A 19,702-nucleotide genomic window follows, 5' to 3' on the forward strand; every position below is an offset into this window, starting at 1 on the left:
AACAAAAAGTAGTTAATCGCGCAAGACACTCCAATCTGGCAAGCCAGATTAAGAACGATATTATTTAAAAAAAAATATTACAACACGTCTTATTAATATTAATATAATTTTACAAAATAAGTTATCACACTACTTCGAAACATCGCCTCATACAATGAAAATGCTCTGAAACTTGGATAGCTAATAAATAGTACAAACCTTGCACTTATTCTAGATATAAATCCAAATTCAGTAAACATAACGGAAGAGGCTAATTAAGACGGATAATTAAACTAGACACCAACCACCAATATTGTTAGTACAACAAGAAAGAACAAAGATGAACTAGACTGGCAGCAACAATGGTGATGGTGGATAGAACTGCAGATATTGGAGGAGAGCTTGAGCTTCCATTTCCAACAACAATGGTAACCTTCTGACCCAATTCACAGTGTGATCCAATGGTGCAAATATAGTAAAATGTTCCATTTGCTGTTAAATTAAAGGTTACAGGACTGGTGATGTTAGGTGTTCCATTTGTTTTAACACAGGCATCGTAGTCGGTCTTTGTGGTTACCTTCAAGACATCATGTGTGCCTGTCCAGTTGAATTCTGAGGCGTTGAAAAAGAAAGAGTTAGAACTTAATTTGCTACTAAGCAAATATCAAAAGTTATATATACTGATTAATTGCAATAAGTTGACTTAATTTGTAACTTTGATTAATTTTTTGAAATATTAATTGCGTGACCAAAGTCAAACATGAAAGGGCATGCCAAGAGATTTTATTTTATTTTTATTTTTTTCCAACAATAGATTATGTATTAATCTTTCAATTTCTCTACATCTTTGATTCGTACTATATGATATTCCATAATTTCAAAGGACGGGTCATGGCCCGGAATTCAGCTAAAAAAATGATATTTTGTCTCCCTTCAAGTTTATGGTATAAGAATAAACGAGTGTCACAAGGGAAGATAGAAGAGGTGGCTAGGGACGAATTCAAATTTAGTAAAGTGGAAGGGTCAGAGAGTATAATTTCAATTTTGAAAGAATCATTTTGCAAGTTATTTACGAAATTTTAATTTTTACAAGTTCTAGGGAGGATTTTAATTTTTTTTCAACTTTTCAGAGGGCCAGGACCACCCGGACCACCTTTTCAATCTGTCCCTTCAGGTGGTCCTGATGAACTAGAAAAAAAGAAAAAAAGTATGGGAGTTATCTAATTCTAAGAATGGAGAGAAAATTCTCCAGCACTGATGTTCGGTAGACAATTTCTTCTCTCTTTTTCCTTCTGAAAAAGCACAAAGCTTATCTTTGATTCCACTTTTACACAATTTACAACAGACATAGAGCACGCAAAATAAATATTTTGTTATAATTAAGCCAATTAATGACTTAATTTACTAGCATCAACTTGGAAACCCAGTTGAAGAAGAGAAACAAAAGGTAAGTTGCATATAGTATGAAGGCGCATATAATAGAGCATAGAAAATATGCAAGATTAATTCAATAATTTTTCCATCCATACATTTCTGAATACTCTATATGTTTCATAATCATCGATGAGCTATCACCGTTTCCGTAGCTAGTTAATGAGGACATGACATGATTAATCAAGCTCGATAAAAACTAATTATGTTGAACTAGTTCCTAGATAAACAAACTAATCCAAAGAAAAATTAAGAGAATCATGTGTATGCTTACCTAATGAATCTCCAACCTCAAATTTCTGATCACCAGCCCAGCTCTCATAGTAAGATTTATTTTGAGGAATGCTCCAACCAACAGCATCTCCAACTTTGTAATTTTTTCCTGAGGTTGCTCCCTCTAGTAAAGCCACAGCAATGATCAAGAACACGATCCTGTCCATCCTAATAGCCATTATTCTGTGTTCAACAGATCGACCCTGGAGGCAAAAGCAGACAGTGCTCTCTCTTCTTTATGTGGAGGGGGAGATAACTATATGCTATATGTGACAGTTAGGGATTGATAATAAGATGACAATCAGGCAAAGGCTTGTCCACCACACACAGCTTATGGTCCTCACTTTCTTTGAGAAATTGCAACGTAATACATAGCTCGTTGACCATTGAATGCTGCTGACTAATGTGAATTACTAGTAGTAGTTCAGCTAGCATCTATAAATTTGACCCTTTTGATTATCTGCTACAGCGTGCAAAACTTGGCAAGGGACATATATGCATGGCTAAAAGCACTTGCACATAAGCCAAAACCTTCCAAGTAATTATCCTGTAATTTGCAGTAAGAAATGTGAATTTAGGGATAAGATCTACAAAATGCAACTTGCATTGTTATTTCAATTCCAAATCCATACAGAAAAGGAAAAAAAAAAAAACGAAGAAACTAAATGGCCTATTGGGCCTTGGCCCAAAAACAAAATCAATTCACACAATTCCCATGGGGGATTTATGTGTGTGTGTATCCAGAATTGTACCACGTCACTCAAACATTGGGTCATGACTTAGATACCGGAAAGATCCGGTGATAGCCCACCCATGATTCAATATAAAGAAAAAACTAGAATAGAAAGGTGGTTTGCATCAATGTAAAATATCATTCACGATAATATATTTTTTTTATTTTGATTGTTAAGCCTTTTTTTTCATCGATTGAGTCCTTTTAAAAATCATGAAATGTCATAAGCTATGGTTTAATATTGGATTCACTTTTTATTATGATCCAAAAATAATCTAAAATTTGACCAGAAAAGAACTTATTTTTAACGTACAAAACCTTATTTGAGAATACTTGAATAGTGGAATCAAACTTACACATAAATGATGAATTGAAAACGTGATCATTCCATCTAATGAAATGAAAATTCTAGAAAAAAACAATATGCTAATGCCCTAATCATTAGTCTAGGGTAACTTGATTAATTGGACAAGATTTTCTCTTTCTGTGCAGGAAAAACCTCCACATGTTAGCTGACCGACCATATCTAGAAGTCCACAAAATTACCCTTTTTTTTGTTCAAACCAATTAATTACAGACACCAAGGAAGAAGAAAAAGGAGATATGAACATTACATGATCTTAGAATAATTCTAAGTTTTTTCATTTTCATCTTTTCATTGTCGTTTTTCATGTGTAATCCAGCTTTTGGACCAAAGTAAAAGCTGATAGTCAAATGTTTGACAAATTGACATTATATTCTTATTCCCCTTCTCGTATTTTAAATAAAATGTATAATTTCTCTTAAGAAATTATAGTATATGCAAATGATGAATAAATTCTTAAATTTAGCAAAATTGTAAATATTACATTGTATCAGTGCCAGATTAACTGAAAATGTAAAGGAAAAAAAAGGAGCTTTATTGTATGTAAAAAAAATCTGTATAACAAGAACCTCACATAAAAATGAATCACACTAATCAAACTCTCAACCACATGTAATCTAATAGCACAAAAAAACTACAAAAATGGACAAGAAAGTGGTGAAGCCAGCGAAACCAAGAGATCTGGCAGAGTTTGGTGGAGCAACAGCACTAGGTGGTGTGGCAGTTGGTGGTGAGGGTGGTGAACCAGAAGCTGGGGTAGGTGCAGGTGGTGATGGACCAGAAGCTGGAGTAGGAGTGCTAGGTTGAGGAGCAGGATTGCTTGGTTGAGGAGAAGGAGTGCTTGGTTGAGGAGCAGGAGTAGAAGGTTGAGGAGCAGGAGTGCTAGGTTGAGGAGTTGGAGTAGAAGGTTGAGGAGAAGGAGAAGATTGAGGAGTTGGAGTGGAAGGTTGAGGAGCAGGAGAAGATGTCTGAGGAGTTGGAGTAGAAGGTTGAGGAGCAGGAGAAGATGTCTGAGGAGCTGGAGAAGGAGAAGAAGATGCAGCACTAACATTGATCATCATCTTTTGACCAGCAGAGCAATGGCCAGTAAAATTGCAAATGAAATAGTGCTCTCCTGAAGCATCAAGGCTGATTCTTGCTGGGCTGGTTTCTACCAAAGAGATGGGACTGCTTGTGGTGCAAGCATCATAATCTGCCTTTGTCACCTTGGCAACATCATGTGCGTTGGCCATAAAATTAAACACTGAAAAAAAATAAAAATAAAATATTAATATTTGAAAAAAAATCCAGTCTCATATTGTTCTCTCTGATTTATATAATAAAAAAAGCACAGGTTAAATAGGGTTGTGGTGTTACCTAGAATTTCACCAACATTGAAGGTTTGGTTTGCTGCCCATGATGAGTAGAAAGCAGGACCACCAGTAGGAATGGCCCAACCTGTGGTATCACCCACCGTATGGGTTGTTTGCGCCACTGAGGTTTGTATCAAAGCAGCTATAGCAACTGCTGCAAGGAATGCCATGTTGAGTCCTCTTGCCATCGACAATCTGTTTTTTTTTCTGTTTAAGTGGATCCTGTTTTTCCTTGTTGTAATACGAGCGGAGTGTCTGAATATGTTATTGCGCCTCCTATTCCCTATTTATAGGGAGAGCCCAGGTCTTGCCTTGAAAGTGCGAGTAATTTTGGGCCATTGGATGGAAAACACGTGTGGTGATTCCTTACCTTTGATCAAGGGTGGGATTGTTGAAGTGGGACTTATCAGAAATCGTTGAGATTTTACCGCGTAAGAACTCGCCAAATGTGACTTCGGGACCGTTGACCAGTCCATGATTCTTGTTGTAATGTGAATTAGAGCAAACCCATTAAGGGAAAAATGAATAAATTAAATTGTATGGGCCATAACGTGGGAAGAGTTTGGTGCAATAGAAGTTCCATGGAGACAAGGAAAGACAGGTGGAGGCATCTGAAGTCGGAGGGTTTCAAGGGAAGACTTTTGTGGATATGAAGGTGTAGACAAAATGAGTTCTCCTATGCTAATTATACAAAGTCCTTAATTGCAGATGTTGCCTTTGATGTGATTTAGTTGATAGACAAATTGAGAAATAAGTGTGTTTTTTTTTGTTATCATATTCGTTTGAGTAAAAACAAAGTTTTTTTTTTTTTTTGGTGCATCTGCATTTGCTTAATCAAAAGAATTAAGCATGGGGAATTAGATTTTGAACTTGGAATAAAGTGCCTATATCGTAACGTATGATATGGGCGGAATCCATACTCTTTTGCATAATTCCTTCTAGAAAACCCCAAAAAAAACAGAGCTTTCTTCCATAATCCCATTTTAACACATCCAGCTCCATGTACCCCTTGCAACCTCTATCGCTGCTTGCTTCTCTATCTATACTCATCATTCTTTCTTCTTCTTCTTTTCTATCTCTCTTTCTTTTAAATAAGTGTTCCCACATGATGAAGCTGTTGAGATTTCAAATGGATTTGGGCTTTTCACAACTGCTTATAGACCGAGATGTTTAGGCTGAATTGTTAGATCGAGGTATCCAAGTTTGGTTATTATGTATTCTCCTGCAAACAAGTCCCCTATATTGTCGCACGTGTGCGGCGTCGCGGCGAAAATAATATATATGTATTTGTATATGTTGTTTCCCATTTTAAATCTAGGAATGTAAATCTATTTTTATGCGGAAAATGTGGGGAGACAAGAAATTCTTGTCTTTAATCGGTGTAAATGGAATGGGAGTCGCCACCTAGTATTTTGGTCACTAGGAACCCTAACTGGTCTCAGAGATCGGGTATGGGGACTGGTTGCGTAAAGGGAAGGTATTAGCACCCCAAATACGTCTTACCTAAGGTAAGCTGCATTGTTTGATTGTCTGATAAAATCTAAGGTATTTTCGTGTTTTCCTAGTTGTTGGTCTGTCTATGGTTCAAGAAAAATCCTCCTCGGTAAGAAGGTCTTTATCTTATTGGGTAAAAACCTAACCGTTCTAACGTCTATACCCAAAACTTTATTAATAATATTTAGGAATACGTTTTACGTATAAATTCGTAATCCCAAATACTAAAAGAAAACAAAAAGAAATTTTTTTATAATTTTTGAAATATTGGCCTAGTTCTCATGGCTTGAATAAATTGGTTATTAAAGCCCAAATGCATGCTAATACATATATTGTTTTGAAAATTTTCTTTGTTGTGTGAAAATATGATGTTATAATATTTTATATATATATATTGGAGAGACTAGGCCGTATTTTAAAAACAAAAACAATTTTTTTGGAAAATATTATTATTTTTTTTTTTTTGCTTTTGACGAAAATCAGGTATTTTTAATACTGAGCTTGTATCCTTACGGTATAAAAATACAACCCAATATTAATCCACTTTGATAAAAAATATGCAAAAAAATCAACAACATTTTTAGGGACTTTTTAGAATTTTTTTGAAAAGCAAAAACATTTTTTATTCTGAAAATCTTTGATATTTTTTACGAAAACCGGGTATTCTTAACACTGGTTTTGTATCTTTACGGTATAAAAATACGAACCCAACATTGAGCCACTTTGACAAAAATATGCAGAAAAATCAACAATATTTTTTAAGATTTTTTCAAAAAATATATATTTTTAATTATTATATTTTTATATATATATACATATATACACCCATATATTATAACATATCATATAATATATAATATAAAAACAATTCGGGCTGGGCCGGCCCCAATAAACGGGCCGGACTTAGCCCAACAAGGAAAGGTTGGGCCGAACTCGGCCCAACCGAAAATTCTTCTTCAGTCTGGGCCAGGACCGGCCCAGACATGCAGGGGCTGGGCCAGCATCGGGCTGGCCCAGCGTCTGCAGCCCAGCAAGGGGGGAAGAATTAATTTTTTTCCCCCTGCCTCCTGCATGCCTAACTCTGCATGCAGGAGGCAACGTCTGCAAACGAAGGAGAAGAAGAAAATTTACCTGGCGTGGAGGAGGCGGTGCTGCGGTGGCGCGGCTCGTGGGCGGCGGCTCCGGGCGGTGTTGTTGTCATTCCTAATGGCGGCGAGAAGTTTCTTCCTCTTCCCCTTTCTTTTTTTCTTCCGTTCTCAGTGGCTTTCTCCGCTTCGGTTTGTTTTTGGTTTTCGGTTTCGGTTTATTTGTTTTCGGTTCGTTGCTGCTCTCCCCTCTATTTCGTTCGTTCTTTCTCTCTCTTCGATCTCCTCTCTCTCTCCTCCCTTCTTTCGGGTCCTTCCTTCGGTTAGTTCTCTTATCGTTTTCTTCCCCCCGGGTCTCCTTCGTCCTTCCTCCTCTCGGTTCCCCTTCGCGTGCTGGCGTTCAGTCTCCATTTATAGGGGGCAAAGGGAGCGGGGCCTCATCATGGCTGCATGGGGAGCGGGGCACCGCCGGTCGGTTGGCCAGTGGGTGCGACTGGCAAGGCGCGACTCCCCTGACTTTTCATCATGAGAGGGCGTGGGGTTTCGGGTCGTGGCAGGCGTTGGCGGAGGAGAGAGGCAGCAGCATTTAAAGAAAAAAACAAAAATCTTTCTCTCTTCCCCTGCTGCACGTCCAGGGGAAGAAGAAAGAGGAACAGTGTCTCAAAACGACACCGGTTCCGAGCTTTTTCCCTTTTTTTTTTTTTTTTTTTTACATGAAACGGCGTCGTTTTTGGACAAAAATGCGCCGTCAGAATTCATTTAAATGGCGCCAGCACGTCAACTTTCAAATCAGCCCTCAATTATATTTTGTATCATTTCAATTGCATCCCTTTCAATTTCCGTCTCCGCCCCTCTTGTTGGCCGCGTTTTTCACTTTGGTTCCTTGGTCTCTGATTTATGCAATTTGACCCTCAATTAAATCAAATAAACTTCTAATTTTCTTCAATTGAGGCCCCTGAATCAATTCAATACAGCCCCCTCTAAATTCGGGCCTTTTCCAAATTGGTCCCCTGGTTTTGAATTTTCTCACAATTAAGGGCCCCTAATTGGTTATCTCCAGTTAAACTTCAATATTTATGCAATTAAGCCCCTGATTTGACCTAATAATTCCTAAAAGAATATATTTTGGCCCCAAAACTTAAATTTCTTCCAATTTAAAGCCCAAATTGACTTAAAAATCAATTTTTCTTTGCAATCAAACCCTCTATAAATTCAATTAAAAATCCAATTAAAGTCCATAAATCTCCAAATTTGGGACTTTTCTCCTCAAAAAAATCAAATTTTTCTTACCTGAAGGGCTCTCAATCATTAAGAATATATTGTCAAAAATTCATCTCTGTATTTTTTTTAAACCTCCTTGACTAATTTTTTCTGACCATTTTCTGGGCGCTTCATGCCTCTACTGTTATTTTTTCTAAACCTCTTTTGGCTATTTTATTTTTATTTTTTATGGGGACCAAAAAAGGGTTATCAACATATATGGTTAGAGAATCCTCCATTTGATTAAGTTAGTAAAACCAAGAAAAAAGAAGTAATGTAAAGTAGGAAAAGGTACAAGAGTAAATTTACAGGAATACGAGAAGAAAGAAGCAATGTAAGCAATTATTGAAGAGTGCAACAAGGTTGTGTGAGAATGATGTCGATGCAGGCTTTTGGTGGGAATGAATCTATCTATTGATGATAATCGTGTTGGAAGAGGCTTGAGGTGTGTGGTGAGGGCCATGCAAGATTTAAAGAAGAATGCGGCTGCTAGGATTAATTTGGGTAATTATCAATTTTGGTAAATCTAAATATGGTCCATTTTGATGTTGGCGGTGTTAATGGATTCAGTCTTGAAGATGGGCTTGTGGATGGAGGGAGGGCATTGAAGGGAACTTTTGATATGGCTGGTATGTGAAGAGCCTTGATCATCTTAAATGCCCTCCATTTGATGTTTTCTTTAAGAAATTGATAACTAGTAAGATTAGTATACTTAATAACTAGTAAGCTTGATATAGGTATGATGAATATATAATGGAAGTTATATGTTGTTGTTGTGTTTCGGGACAAAAAAAAGATGAAAAATATGTTGTTAATAATAGTCTTTGATAAAAAATTAATATGAAAGAAAATAACTCTTTAAGCCGGTCAAAGTGTGAGGTTCTTAAAAGAGGAAATAGGGTAATGTTAGCTATAAAGTGTGATGAAGTTCACTGAAACATACATGAGTCATGAGTGTATGCAGGAAAGAGTTAGAATAGGTGGTGATTGATGCAAAATCATAGAAAAAAATGAATTAGAAAATGGTATATTATAATAGTGCTATAGGCCTACCAAGATGTGAATAATTGTAGATTTGTTTGAATTGAGAAATTTCATTAAAAAATGTGTTAAAGATGTGAAAGTAGTTCAAATAATAAGAAAATAAAAAAGAAAATCTATTAGAAAATAAAAAAATATTAATTAAAAAGAAAAAAAAAAAAAAAACCTATAAAAAAAGGCATCCCCACCTTTTACTGTGGGATTTACAAGAAAAAGATGAAATTGAAAGAAAAAAAACTAATGAGAAAAAAAATCTGAATCAATTAGATTAACTCGTTAAATCAGGTTAACCCGTTAAATTTGAGATTCATATCATAAAAGTATGATAACTAAATAGAAAACAAATATTAATGAACTAGATAAACAAAATAAAAAGATTAATTAAAAATAAAAAATAAAGAACAAACAAAACAAAAAAAAATCTATCAGAAAAAAAAAAACTAATTAAATGAAAAAGAAAAAAAATATAAAATTAACTTGGTTAACCTGTCAATTCTTTTAATTCTGTCAAGTTTGGAATTCATATTCTAAAAGTGTGATAATTAATAAAAAAAAATTTAATATTAACAAATTAAATTAAATAAAAAACACTTTATAAATAAAAATATTAATCTTGTATTATGGATTGTAATATATAATCCACGGTAAAACACATTGATGATATTCTATAGTTAATGAGAACACGCAGGTAAAATTAGGAAAAGGCTAAAACTTGGAAGAAAAGAGAGAGTAAAAAATAGAAAAATGGTGGCACTTTATAATTACACCTAATAGAATCATTCCAACAGACATGGTCTTTTTTTCATAATTCGCTAACTAGTGCTTTTTTGAAGGTCAGCAATAAAGAGGGACGTTTAATTGGTAAGAAACGAAACAGGAGCAATGAGAGTTCAACATTGTTTCAAGTGTGTCTACATAAACCCACTTCCTTGATTCGTCAATTTTGCTAGGGCTAGCTAACCTATCCCGTTCTTCCACGCCTAACTAGTAACTATTAAATAAGTAGCATCGTTTCTTAATCACACCACGTTTTAATTAACGTCAACACGGAATTTTCATTGCATGATAATTAATTAACTGAGAGGACAATAAAAAGATTTTTTTTTTAATTAAAGAAAACAAAAATATCTCTTGAAAGTAAGAACTTCAATTTGCTTTCACAACATGCAAGAAAACTAATGAGTTAGTTATATATAGCACAGTATGAAATATTTTGAATTCTGTAACACAATCTATAATCTTTTATATGGATGTAGACACATCAGTATTAGCTTTAAATTTTGTATTCACCTTCGAATCAAGCCATGTACAGACATGGGAGTTTTCCCAAATTAATTATATATGGACCTTCGGCAAGAACTTATAATCTTCAAAATCGATACGCTAGAATACTTGCAAAAAAAATAATTCAATTTCATAGCTCCATTTGTTAATTTAGTTCAACCTCTTACTCTAGTAATAGAATACCTTGTTTTTCAATGCCTACATATATATTCAATTAACGAGCTGAATCTCCCGTTGAGTAGTATTTATTGCAGATCAAACCTGCTGCAAGTTATTGATTTGTTGAAACCCGTCCTTTTACAATTAATATATGTCTCTCTTTTTGAAAAAATCGTTCGAAAATCTCGGGAAGCTTCGTGCCTCTTTCCATTTTTTAGGTTAGGATTTGGCCCGACGGTGAAAAGTTGCCAAAAACGAGGTCGCTGTACCTGATTAATTAACGGTTCAAAATTAAACCTCAAAGGAAAATTAGGTCACGCACAAGGCGACTTGTTGAAAATGGAGATATGGTTAGGTCTGCAGGTTAATTATTCTATAATAATATAATGGGGTGGCATCAATTTAGTGGAATCACCAAAATAATACGTAAAATAATATTTGATATATAAAGAACAAAATGAGCGATAAAGTACATAGAAGCGATAAAAGCCTATCAGTATATCCTCAACGAGTGATAAAATACATAGAAGCAGTATGACAGAACTCTAGAAAATTATTGCTACAGGATGGGCTAAAAGCAGTAACACATCAAAACTAATGGCAATGGACACGAACATCAAAGCGAAGGTGGCAGCAAGACTTGAGGCGGCTGAGGGTGGCGGCGGTGATGTCCCTGGTGAGGTGGTGTTGCCTTCAGCTTACGGTAATGGCTAATTTTTGTCCCGCAGAGCAGTGGCCAGTAAATGTGCAAAGAAAAAGTAATTATCACGCCGTAACATTGAGAGTGATTTTTGCTGGTCCAGTTGTCAAAAAGATTGTCTTGACTAGTAGCTTGCGTTGCAATTATCATATTCACTCTTTGAGACAGTGGCCAACATCGTGTTACACCTGCAGTGAATGTGAATGCTGCCAAAGCAATAGTTTTTGCCAATTAGATTTAAGCAACCCAGAGAGAGAAAATTAGGGTATTGAAGTTGAAGTACCCTTGATTTAGTTTTAATATCGAGATTACGTTTTTCTTCAAACCAATTTTAATAAGTATACAAAATATATATATATATATATATATATATATATATATATATATATATCGGAGCATTAACCAAAAACGATTTTCTTTAAGGAAATTATATGTACAAAAATATCATGTTATGCTAGTTCACCAGCTAATTAACATATAATTCTTGGATTTAATCTTCAAAGATCAAAGCAGGATTTAACAGAAGGTATATTAGAGACAAAGAATTGAGCATAAATATCGGTGTTTTGTATGTGTAAGCCAACTTACTTAAACTGTCACCAACAGCGAAGGTTTTGCCTGAAACCCAGTCAGAGTAGAAAGAGGTGCTAGCAGGTCTTGTCCAACCGGTGGTGCCCTCCAACCTGATAATCTGCTGCCTCTGAGCCACGCAACAACAGCGATGCTGCTCCTAAAACTACAAAAACAAGGAGACTTCTCTATGTTGGTTAGTCTAGCGTGTGTGTTCTCAAAGGTAAAGTCACCCCTTCTCTAATGATCTTTTCTCTGTGTTTGAGGTTCTATATCTGATCTTTCTTATCTATAAATAGAGGGAGTTGGAATATTGTCTTCCTTTGGCCAATGGATTGGTGCCATTTGAAGGAGAAACTTGCATCTTTCTACCTTTTTATTATTTTACACACACACACACACATATATATATATATATTATGTATAATGGGGTAGCTAGGTGTTGAATGGCATCATCATCAAGAAGTAAAACCGTGATAAATGACTTCGATGATGCCAAATACCAAACTAATAAATGGGTGTTAATTTTCAGTAAAATAACTTGCATGCCCTTAAAAGAAGATTTTTTATAGCTGTGTTCAGGTGTAATTTTTGTATTTGCATTTATATATTTTATGTTTTGTTATTATTTGGTTTGGTTTTTGAGCAATTTTACAATTTAATAAATATAAATATTATTAAAAAAAATAGCTATCATATGTATGACAACTCATGCGAGACTATCTGAGAACCAAACACCACTTTCTACAATGATGTTTGAATTGGTTCGGCGTCTCATCTATAATGAAGTAAATGTGTGTGGTCAATGACTGTTTATTTTGGTGGAAACGAACTTTTTTTTAAGCTATCATATGCGTGTGGCCAATGATTATTTGTTAGGGTTTATTTTTTGATTAAGTATCAGTTTAATTAATTAGATATCTAGGTCTTTTTGATTTATGATTGAAAAAAAAATTATTTAAAAAATATATTGAAAAAAATTATTAAATGTGAAATAGCCAGTAGAAAATTATATGAAGTGCCTGCATGTATATTCTTAAGAAACTACACTGGCTTTGGCACGTATTTCCATCTTGGCAACAAAAGAAGAAAAAAAAGGGATAGAATGTAGTAGTTGGTAAAGTCACGTGCTCTCGCATTTGTCAGGAATGTCAGCTGTCGCTATGAAATGTTTTCTTGTAATGAAAACGCGTGAGTGATATTTGCATTTGCTGGGTCAAGTGGAAGGTTGGTTAATTTATTTATTTCTATTCATATGTTATTATTTTGAATTTGAATGTATTAAGAATATGAAAAAGGACTTTTTTAATATATAAATTTAGATGTGACTGATATTTTTTTTTGAAAAAAAAAAAACTGGTGTATCAAATCTGGATTGAAAATAAAAGAACTCCAAAAAAAAAAGTGTTAGAGTAGGAGAAAATTAATTTTAAAATTTATTTGTAAACGGCGAGTTAACATGTATTTTTTTAAATTTAATTTTTTTTATTAAAAGTTAATTTTTTATATATTTTGAATTGTTTTGATGCTATGTTAATATTAAAAATAATTTTTAAAAAAATAAAAGAAATTATTTTAATGTATTTTAATATAAATAAATATTTTAAAAAATAACTATAATTACATTTCCAAATAATTTCTTAATTTTACGAGAATGAGAAAGGGAAAGGATACTCAAAGTGGGAAATCAATTGCGATATAAGCTTTAATCTACATATTATCCAATTCAAGTCTCAATAATTTTGAACTTATTTTTCATATGAAGAAATACTAAAAATTATTTTTAAATTTATCTTTTAATGATATTATTAAATATTAAAAAAATATATGGATGTAAGATTACTACATGTATGGATGACCCGATAGAAACCCGAAATGATGTCACCTCAAAGAGAGAGAAAAATCCATAGGGATGGGAAGAAAATGACACCGACAAAGTTCGAACACGACCACGTTACTCTCAATCAGAAAACAGTTACAAAGCAAAACATCAACGGACATCATCACTTTAGCACATTTTCCAATATTATGCACATATTTTCTTGGGAATACAAGTCTACTTACTTTAGGGTTCTAGGGTAGCTAATGACTTTATGATCCTAGTGTAAAACAAGCCTTCTCCAGATTTACTCCGGCTAGGTAAATATTTTCCTCAAAATCAAGTTAAACTTTTTATTTAATTTTAAAGTGTATTTTATTTATTGGAAAGTATTTTTTATTGATTATTTTTTTTTAATATTAAACAAACATAAAAAAAATTTAAAATTAAATTTTTAAAAAACTATTTTCCTGAAACAAACACAGCCTACAAACAATATTATTTATTTTTTAAAGTAGAAATACTATTGTAGGTGCATCCGGGCTTCATCGGCAACCAAGGATTCACGTCCTTAAAGGTCCTTTTTAAACTGGAGAAATATCCCACGCAACAAGGACTATGCAACTCTATGGGCCCAGTACTAGAACTCTTGGAGTCTTTCAAGCGGTCCCACTCAGACACTGATGTATGCTAATTTGTTTGTAAGACTTCATAGCAATCGGGTACGAGTTTTCTAATGATGGTTTAAAATAATCTTAGTTTAAAAATATATTAAAATAAATTTTATTATTTTAAAAAAAATTATTTTTAATATTGTCTCATCAAATTAATCTGATGGATGTGATGTGGTTCTCCATTTTATGGATTAGATTTTCAAACTATGCCCCAATCATATGATTCCACACAAGGATTCATGCCTGCTCGTCAGATGCATGACATAGAAAGGCCTTTTAACTTTAGGCCATGTTTGTTTCCAGGAATTCACTTTTTTGGAAACCATTTTCCTCACTTTCCCATGTTTGGCAAATACATGGAAAGTTAGTCAAAGGAAAGTGAATTCTGGTCAAAGGAAATGTTAACGTTAATCTCAGGAAAGTGTTTTCCGCTTTTTATTCTTGGAAAACACTTTCCTGAGCCGGCGTTCTCGTGCTTTCTTAACTGTTCATGTTAATTGCACTGTTCAATGAACAGTGCAATTAACATGAACAGTGTATTGCGTACACTGTTCACTGAAAAATAGTGAACAGTGCAGTCTCTTGCACTGTTCATTGCCTGCAGAACTCTTTTTTTTTTTTTTTTTTTTTAGTTTGCTATTTTTTTAACATTAAAAAAAAATAGTTTAGAGTGAATTTTATACCTTAATATTTTATCCAATTTTATTACATGCTAAAAATATTATTGAAACTATAGTTTTTGTCGGATGTATTTCGTATGTAATTGAATTATAAATGGTTTCATGGAATAGTAAAAAATATTTCACAAGCTTATTTCTCTACAATATGATATGATATATATAGTTATATTTTATAAAATAAACTATGTATGAATATAGGATATAATAAAAAAAAAATTCATCATTATACATTTTAGATTTCATTTTTTTTTATTGTAAGTGATTAAATATTTTATATATATTAGATAAATTTAAAAAAAAATTATTAATAAATTATTTTCCAGTTCATTTTTCATAATACAACCAAACACTGGAAATTGTTTTCCATAACACTACCAAACATCAGAAAATACTTTCCCGGAATTCACTTTCCAGGAATTCACTTTTCCCGGAATTTATTTTCCAAAAAGAATTCACTTTCCTGCAAACAAACGGAGCCTTAATGCGGTCATAATACACTTACAAAAACACCTCTCCATGAGGACCTCTGCTAGAGCAGCAGCAGCAGATTCTGAAAGAAACTTCGCATGAGACGGATGATTCTGATGAAACTAGGTTCTATTTTTTTTTTTATATGTGAAAATTGTTTTTTAAAATTTGCATTTTAAAAAAAAATTAATGTTTTTAGATGTTTTTAGATTATTTTAATATGTTGATGTTAAAAATTATTTTTAAAAAATATATTATTTTAATTTATTTTTAAATAAAAAATATTTTAAAGAAATAACTATAATTAAGCTACTAAACATACTAGTCCGAGACATGATCACAATCGTTTTCCCAGAATACAGCGGTTGGATAGGGAAAACTGTAACAGATAAAAACAAAAGGTTCTGTTTGATAGGAGCTGAAATACATTTGCTGAAATAGATAAAAATCACAATTCCTGCGAAATTATATTATGCAAGTTAGAGAATCAATGTTTTATATATTTTTTATTGTTTTTGGCTCTCCGGGTGGCATTAATGGCATCGGACCGGTATGTTTTTTTGTACTCCGAGTGACATGAATGGTATCAAACCTAGAACTTTTGACTTCCAGTGCTGGTTTTGCTCTAATATAATAGTGACTGTTCCAACATTATTGCTTCAAAAATAGAAACGAGACAGCGGCAGAGATTGTCAATATCAGCATGTCGGACTTGGACAAACCTTGAGCTTGGACAGCCTGCACGAGTGCAAATGAAAAAAGAAAAACAGGAAAAAATAATAATAATTAGAATTTCGTCATTCAGATAATAATAGAAGCCAGATCATAGAAAAACACAAGCAGTCGCACAGACACTGCATCACCTTTCTCAGTTGCCCTTCTCCAACTTACGAGGATCGGCTGTTGAGTACTACTGTATATATGCATTTCCCTTTACTGTTATGAAGGAGACATGCAAATCCTCTGTTGGTAACTTAATATATAGCCCCTTAAATTGAAGCTTTCAAAAGACAGCAATTTGTTGGTCGCTAGAGAATAAAATTTTATGGCATGTCTAATACATTTTAATATGTCAGAGAATGGTTTGAGATAACAAATATCATAATCATATGTGATAAAAGTGCTCAAACAAACTCAACCCACTGCATGCCCGTAGTTTAGTTACTGCATGATTATTTAAGAGAGAAGGATCAGAGATCCAGAGCGCGGTGCAGAGCAAAAATGGAGCACTTTCTAGCAAATTAAGACTGCAGGTGAAAATGAAACCCAAAAGAAAGCAATTCTAAAGAAGGAGACCTACAGAATTCAATGTAAAGAGAAAGATTTGATGCCATGTACTATTAATTGTTTAAACTAAAGAATGCCATACAGCGATGTGATTGGAGAAAATGTGGACATGTGCCCATTCTTCGAGCTTGCAAAGCAAAGCGCTTCTGGGATCGTGGAGGACTCTTTTCCCCGTTTCTTACTCTTCCACTTGAGAAGTGAAATGTAGATGGTTTGCAGCAGGGTTTTTAAAATTTCACTTGGTTTGTTGAATATTTCGTCAAAAAGAACTTGGAATTAGAAGAAAAAATATATATGTGTGTGTGAAAGGAGACAACTAAACGAACAGATCTAATCCCAATATGTTGCCTTTTAAACGATACGTGGAGTAATTAAAGAGTCTCATACCTTCAACGATAGAAGTGACGAATCTGCAGATGAAGATTTAAGTCCATGAAACCCAATATCGTATGAAATGCTTCCATCAGGCTTGAAAAGTCCAAAATTCCTCTCAGAAGTTGGCCCAGGCTTCAAATTCTCATTAAATACAGCAAAAATATAGGCCTTCACGACCATTCTCGGCCTCAGTGGTGTGCCTTTCTTCTTTGCAAGCCTTTTACGCAGGTTATAATTATATGTCCTTGCATTGTTAGCTGTTGCTGCAGCTTCATTATCATCTCCCCGTGAGGCCCAACCTGTCTCTGTAACTATGACTTCCATCTTTTTGAATCCAGCATCTTCCAGAGCAGCATAGGCTGCATCGATCTGCGCATCAAGCATGTTATCATAGTGCAAATCTGTTTTCATGTCATATATTCCGTTAGTTTTCTCGAAAAGAGCATAGTTAATATCAATATTCTCTGGATTGTACGTGTAGGCCAGGAAAGGATATGCATTCAAGCAGAACGGAGAACCAATTTGTGAGAAGAACTCCAAGAGCGGCTTCATGTAGTGTGCAACATTCTCTTCAAATATACATGAAGAGGGAGGGTAAGAATTAGCAAAAACAGCTTGTGAATGTGCTGTAGTAATCTGAACTGCATCAGCCAAGCCAAGCTTATTTATGGCTTTGTAAACATTTTTAACAGCTCCCAGGAGAGCTTCCCAGAGTTCATTATCACCTCCTCCTAGAACTTCATTACCCACAGCAATCCCACAAATACTGGTCTTAGGAAGGAATGCTTGCACATTTTCTTTAACCCAAGACATGGCATGGCTAGCATTAGCACTCATGTCTTTCAGATATCCATTGGGAAGCCCGACAACAAGTTGAAGCCCAGTGCCACTGAATGCCTCGAGGACGCTGTGATCAGCATCATAAATCCGAACATTCCTAATTTTTGCTGCCCTGAGAAGTGTAGCAACTTCATCTGGTGAGGGGATGTTATCTGCAATTCTTCCATAATTTATTCCGTAGGTTCCAGTGAATGCTTCAGCTGTTAGAAGCTCTGGAAGGAAAGAAGAAGTGATGACAAAGATAATTTCTTTAATCACTTTTTAATTTGTTTCAAGCCACCAAAGAACAAGGAACATAGAACAAAAGCAAAAACAACGGATAAGACCAATGAAATCCTCCAAATGTGTATTGAATTATGTTTTGAGAATACAATGATCAATCGATTATAACCAAACTAAATTTGACTTTTCCTATTCTCTGCCTTGTGTTAACTCACAGATGCAAGACCAATGAATCCCAATATAGATCATTGAGAAGACAAGATGAATAGTGCTATAATACAATTCACAGCAGCTCCTCGTATTGACTAAATATAAAGTGAGAGAATACTCAATGATTCAGCGGCACTCTTAACACTTAAAACAAAAATTGTAATAGTAAAATCATCCTCGGACAAGGAGCTCTATTAAAGAAACGCTATAAACTACCTTCAATTCTTTACTTAGAAACCAAACAAACAAGTTTGATCCACCAAAGAACTGAGACAGTCAATTTCTAAAAAATGGCAAAAAGAAAAGAAAAATCCCATATAAGAAATTCGGACGGTAACAAAAAGAATAAAATATCAAGAACAACAAAATCAACTCTCTTAAAATTTTGTAAGCATTGAGAAATCATTTCGGGAGAAACAAACAACACACTGTGTTCCAGTTGACTACAGTCAATACACTTTAAAGTCACCAAAAATTAAAGCAGCCCAAGAAAATCCACCGTAAGACTAGCTAGCAAGCCCCCAGTTGTAATAACAAGCTAAAAAAAAAACCCAAGACATCAAAAGGCTAAATGATCCAAATTCCATTCAATTCAACAAAAAGTCTGAGATCAACCCAAGTAAGATAGCAACAAAAGGAACCCATTAAATCAACTAAGAAAAAATAGCAGAAGAGGAGGGAAAAAATACCAATCTTTTGAGAAAAAAAGAGCAAGAACGTAAACAGCAACTGATGATGATGACAACGACGACTTTTCATTGTGAAGATCACACAGCCACCCCCAACAGAATAAACAAAATAACTAAGCAAAGATCTCTATAACTCCTTTAATGTTACTGAAACTCTTCTTCTTCGTCTATGCAGCTGGTAGTGGCATGCCACAAGACACACAAAAAGATTGCTTCTTTTAACTTTTTTAGCTTTACACATGGTTAAGTTTCAAAAAAAAAAAAAAAACTGTCTCCATCAGTTGGAATCTTTTTTAAATCTCTAATCTATATTTTTAAAAGGGTCTTTATATCTGTATCTAAATCTTCTCTCTCTATATATCAAATCCAAGTCTGTGAAAATTGCAAGAAGAATGAAGGCAGGGAGAGCTGAAGGTTTTGTTTTGGCGGACGTTTTCTGGGGGACGTTTTATTATAGAAATGAGTGAAGGGTTTTTTTAACGGTTTTGAACCCGTTTGGAATTAAGGTTCTTTTTCGTCAAAAATTTTAAAGTAAGTTTTTTCTAATTATTTCGATATAGCAATAATAAAAATAATTTTTTTTAAAAAAAATAAAATATATATATATATATATATATATATTATTTTAATATATTTTCAAAATAGGATTATTTAAAAAAATAATAATTTATTTATTTTTTTTATATTATAAAAAAGGAAATTGGACAGATTCA

The 19,702-nt window shown here is 34.0% G+C and overlaps 3 protein-coding genes across 4 annotated transcripts; all 3 read right to left on the minus strand.

Annotated features, from left to right (window-relative positions):
• Positions 1–36: 36 nt before the first annotated feature.
• Positions 37–2,149, minus strand: LOC118032572 (umecyanin). The gene is made up of 2 exons (XM_035037297.2): positions 1,685–2,149; positions 37–591 (listed from the first exon to the last, which is right to left on the minus strand). Exons 1-2 carry the CDS (start codon positions 1,860–1,862, stop codon positions 296–298), a joined length of 474 nt encoding a protein of 157 aa, XP_034893188.1. The 5' UTR covers positions 1,863–2,149; the 3' UTR covers positions 37–295.
• Positions 2,150–3,294: 1,145 nt separating this feature from the next.
• LOC118032571 (uncharacterized) lies at positions 3,295–4,373 on the minus strand. Of its 2 annotated transcripts, XM_073410209.1 has the most exons (3): positions 4,137–4,373; positions 3,769–4,023; positions 3,295–3,726 (listed from the first exon to the last, which is right to left on the minus strand). In XM_073410209.1, exons 1-3 carry the CDS (start codon positions 4,318–4,320, stop codon positions 3,398–3,400), a joined length of 768 nt encoding a protein of 255 aa, XP_073266310.1. In that variant the 5' UTR covers positions 4,321–4,373; the 3' UTR covers positions 3,295–3,397. The 2 variants fall into 2 exon arrangements, with proteins under 2 accessions (XP_073266310.1, XP_034893187.1); XM_035037296.2 differs by having other exon boundaries at positions 3,295–4,023.
• Positions 4,374–15,810: 11,437 nt separating this feature from the next.
• Positions 15,811–19,421, minus strand: LOC118032569 (glucan endo-1,3-beta-glucosidase 14). The gene is made up of 3 exons (XM_035037294.2): positions 18,990–19,421; positions 17,041–18,080; positions 15,811–16,104 (listed from the first exon to the last, which is right to left on the minus strand). The coding sequence occupies exons 1-3, from the start codon at positions 19,057–19,059 to the stop codon at positions 16,018–16,020; spliced, it is 1,197 nt and encodes a 398-aa protein (XP_034893185.1). The 5' UTR covers positions 19,060–19,421; the 3' UTR covers positions 15,811–16,017.
• Between the last annotated feature and the right edge of the window lie 281 nt (positions 19,422–19,702).

Source organism: Populus alba, chromosome 6 (assembly GCF_005239225.2).
Source record: "Populus alba chromosome 6, ASM523922v2, whole genome shotgun sequence".
Taxonomy (NCBI): domain Eukaryota; kingdom Viridiplantae; phylum Streptophyta; class Magnoliopsida; order Malpighiales; family Salicaceae; genus Populus; species Populus alba.

Coding starts and splice junctions, on each gene's coding strand:
- LOC118032571 (XM_035037296.2), bottom strand. CDS start 4,320: ATGGCAAGAGGACTCAACATGGCATTCCTTGCAGCAGTTGCTATAGCT. Junction 4,024..4,136: donor CAATGTTGGTGAAATTCTAG/GTAACACCACAA, acceptor ATTTTTTTTCAG/TGTTTAATTTTATGGCCAAC.
- LOC118032569 (XM_035037294.2), bottom strand. CDS start 19,059: ATGAAAAGTCGTCGTTGTCATCATCATCAGTTGCTGTTTACGTTCTTG. Junction 18,081..18,989: donor CTTTTTTTCTCAAAAGATTG/GTATTTTTTCCC, acceptor CTTTCCTTCCAG/AGCTTCTAACAGCTGAAGCA. Junction 16,105..17,040: donor CGTCACTTCTATCGTTGAAG/GTATGAGACTCT, acceptor GCACTCGTGCAG/GCTGTCCAAGCTCAAGGTTT.
- LOC118032572 (XM_035037297.2), bottom strand. CDS start 1,862: ATGGCTATTAGGATGGACAGGATCGTGTTCTTGATCATTGCTGTGGCT. Junction 592..1,684: donor TGAGGTTGGAGATTCATTAG/GTAAGCATACAC, acceptor TCAACGCCTCAG/AATTCAACTGGACAGGCACA.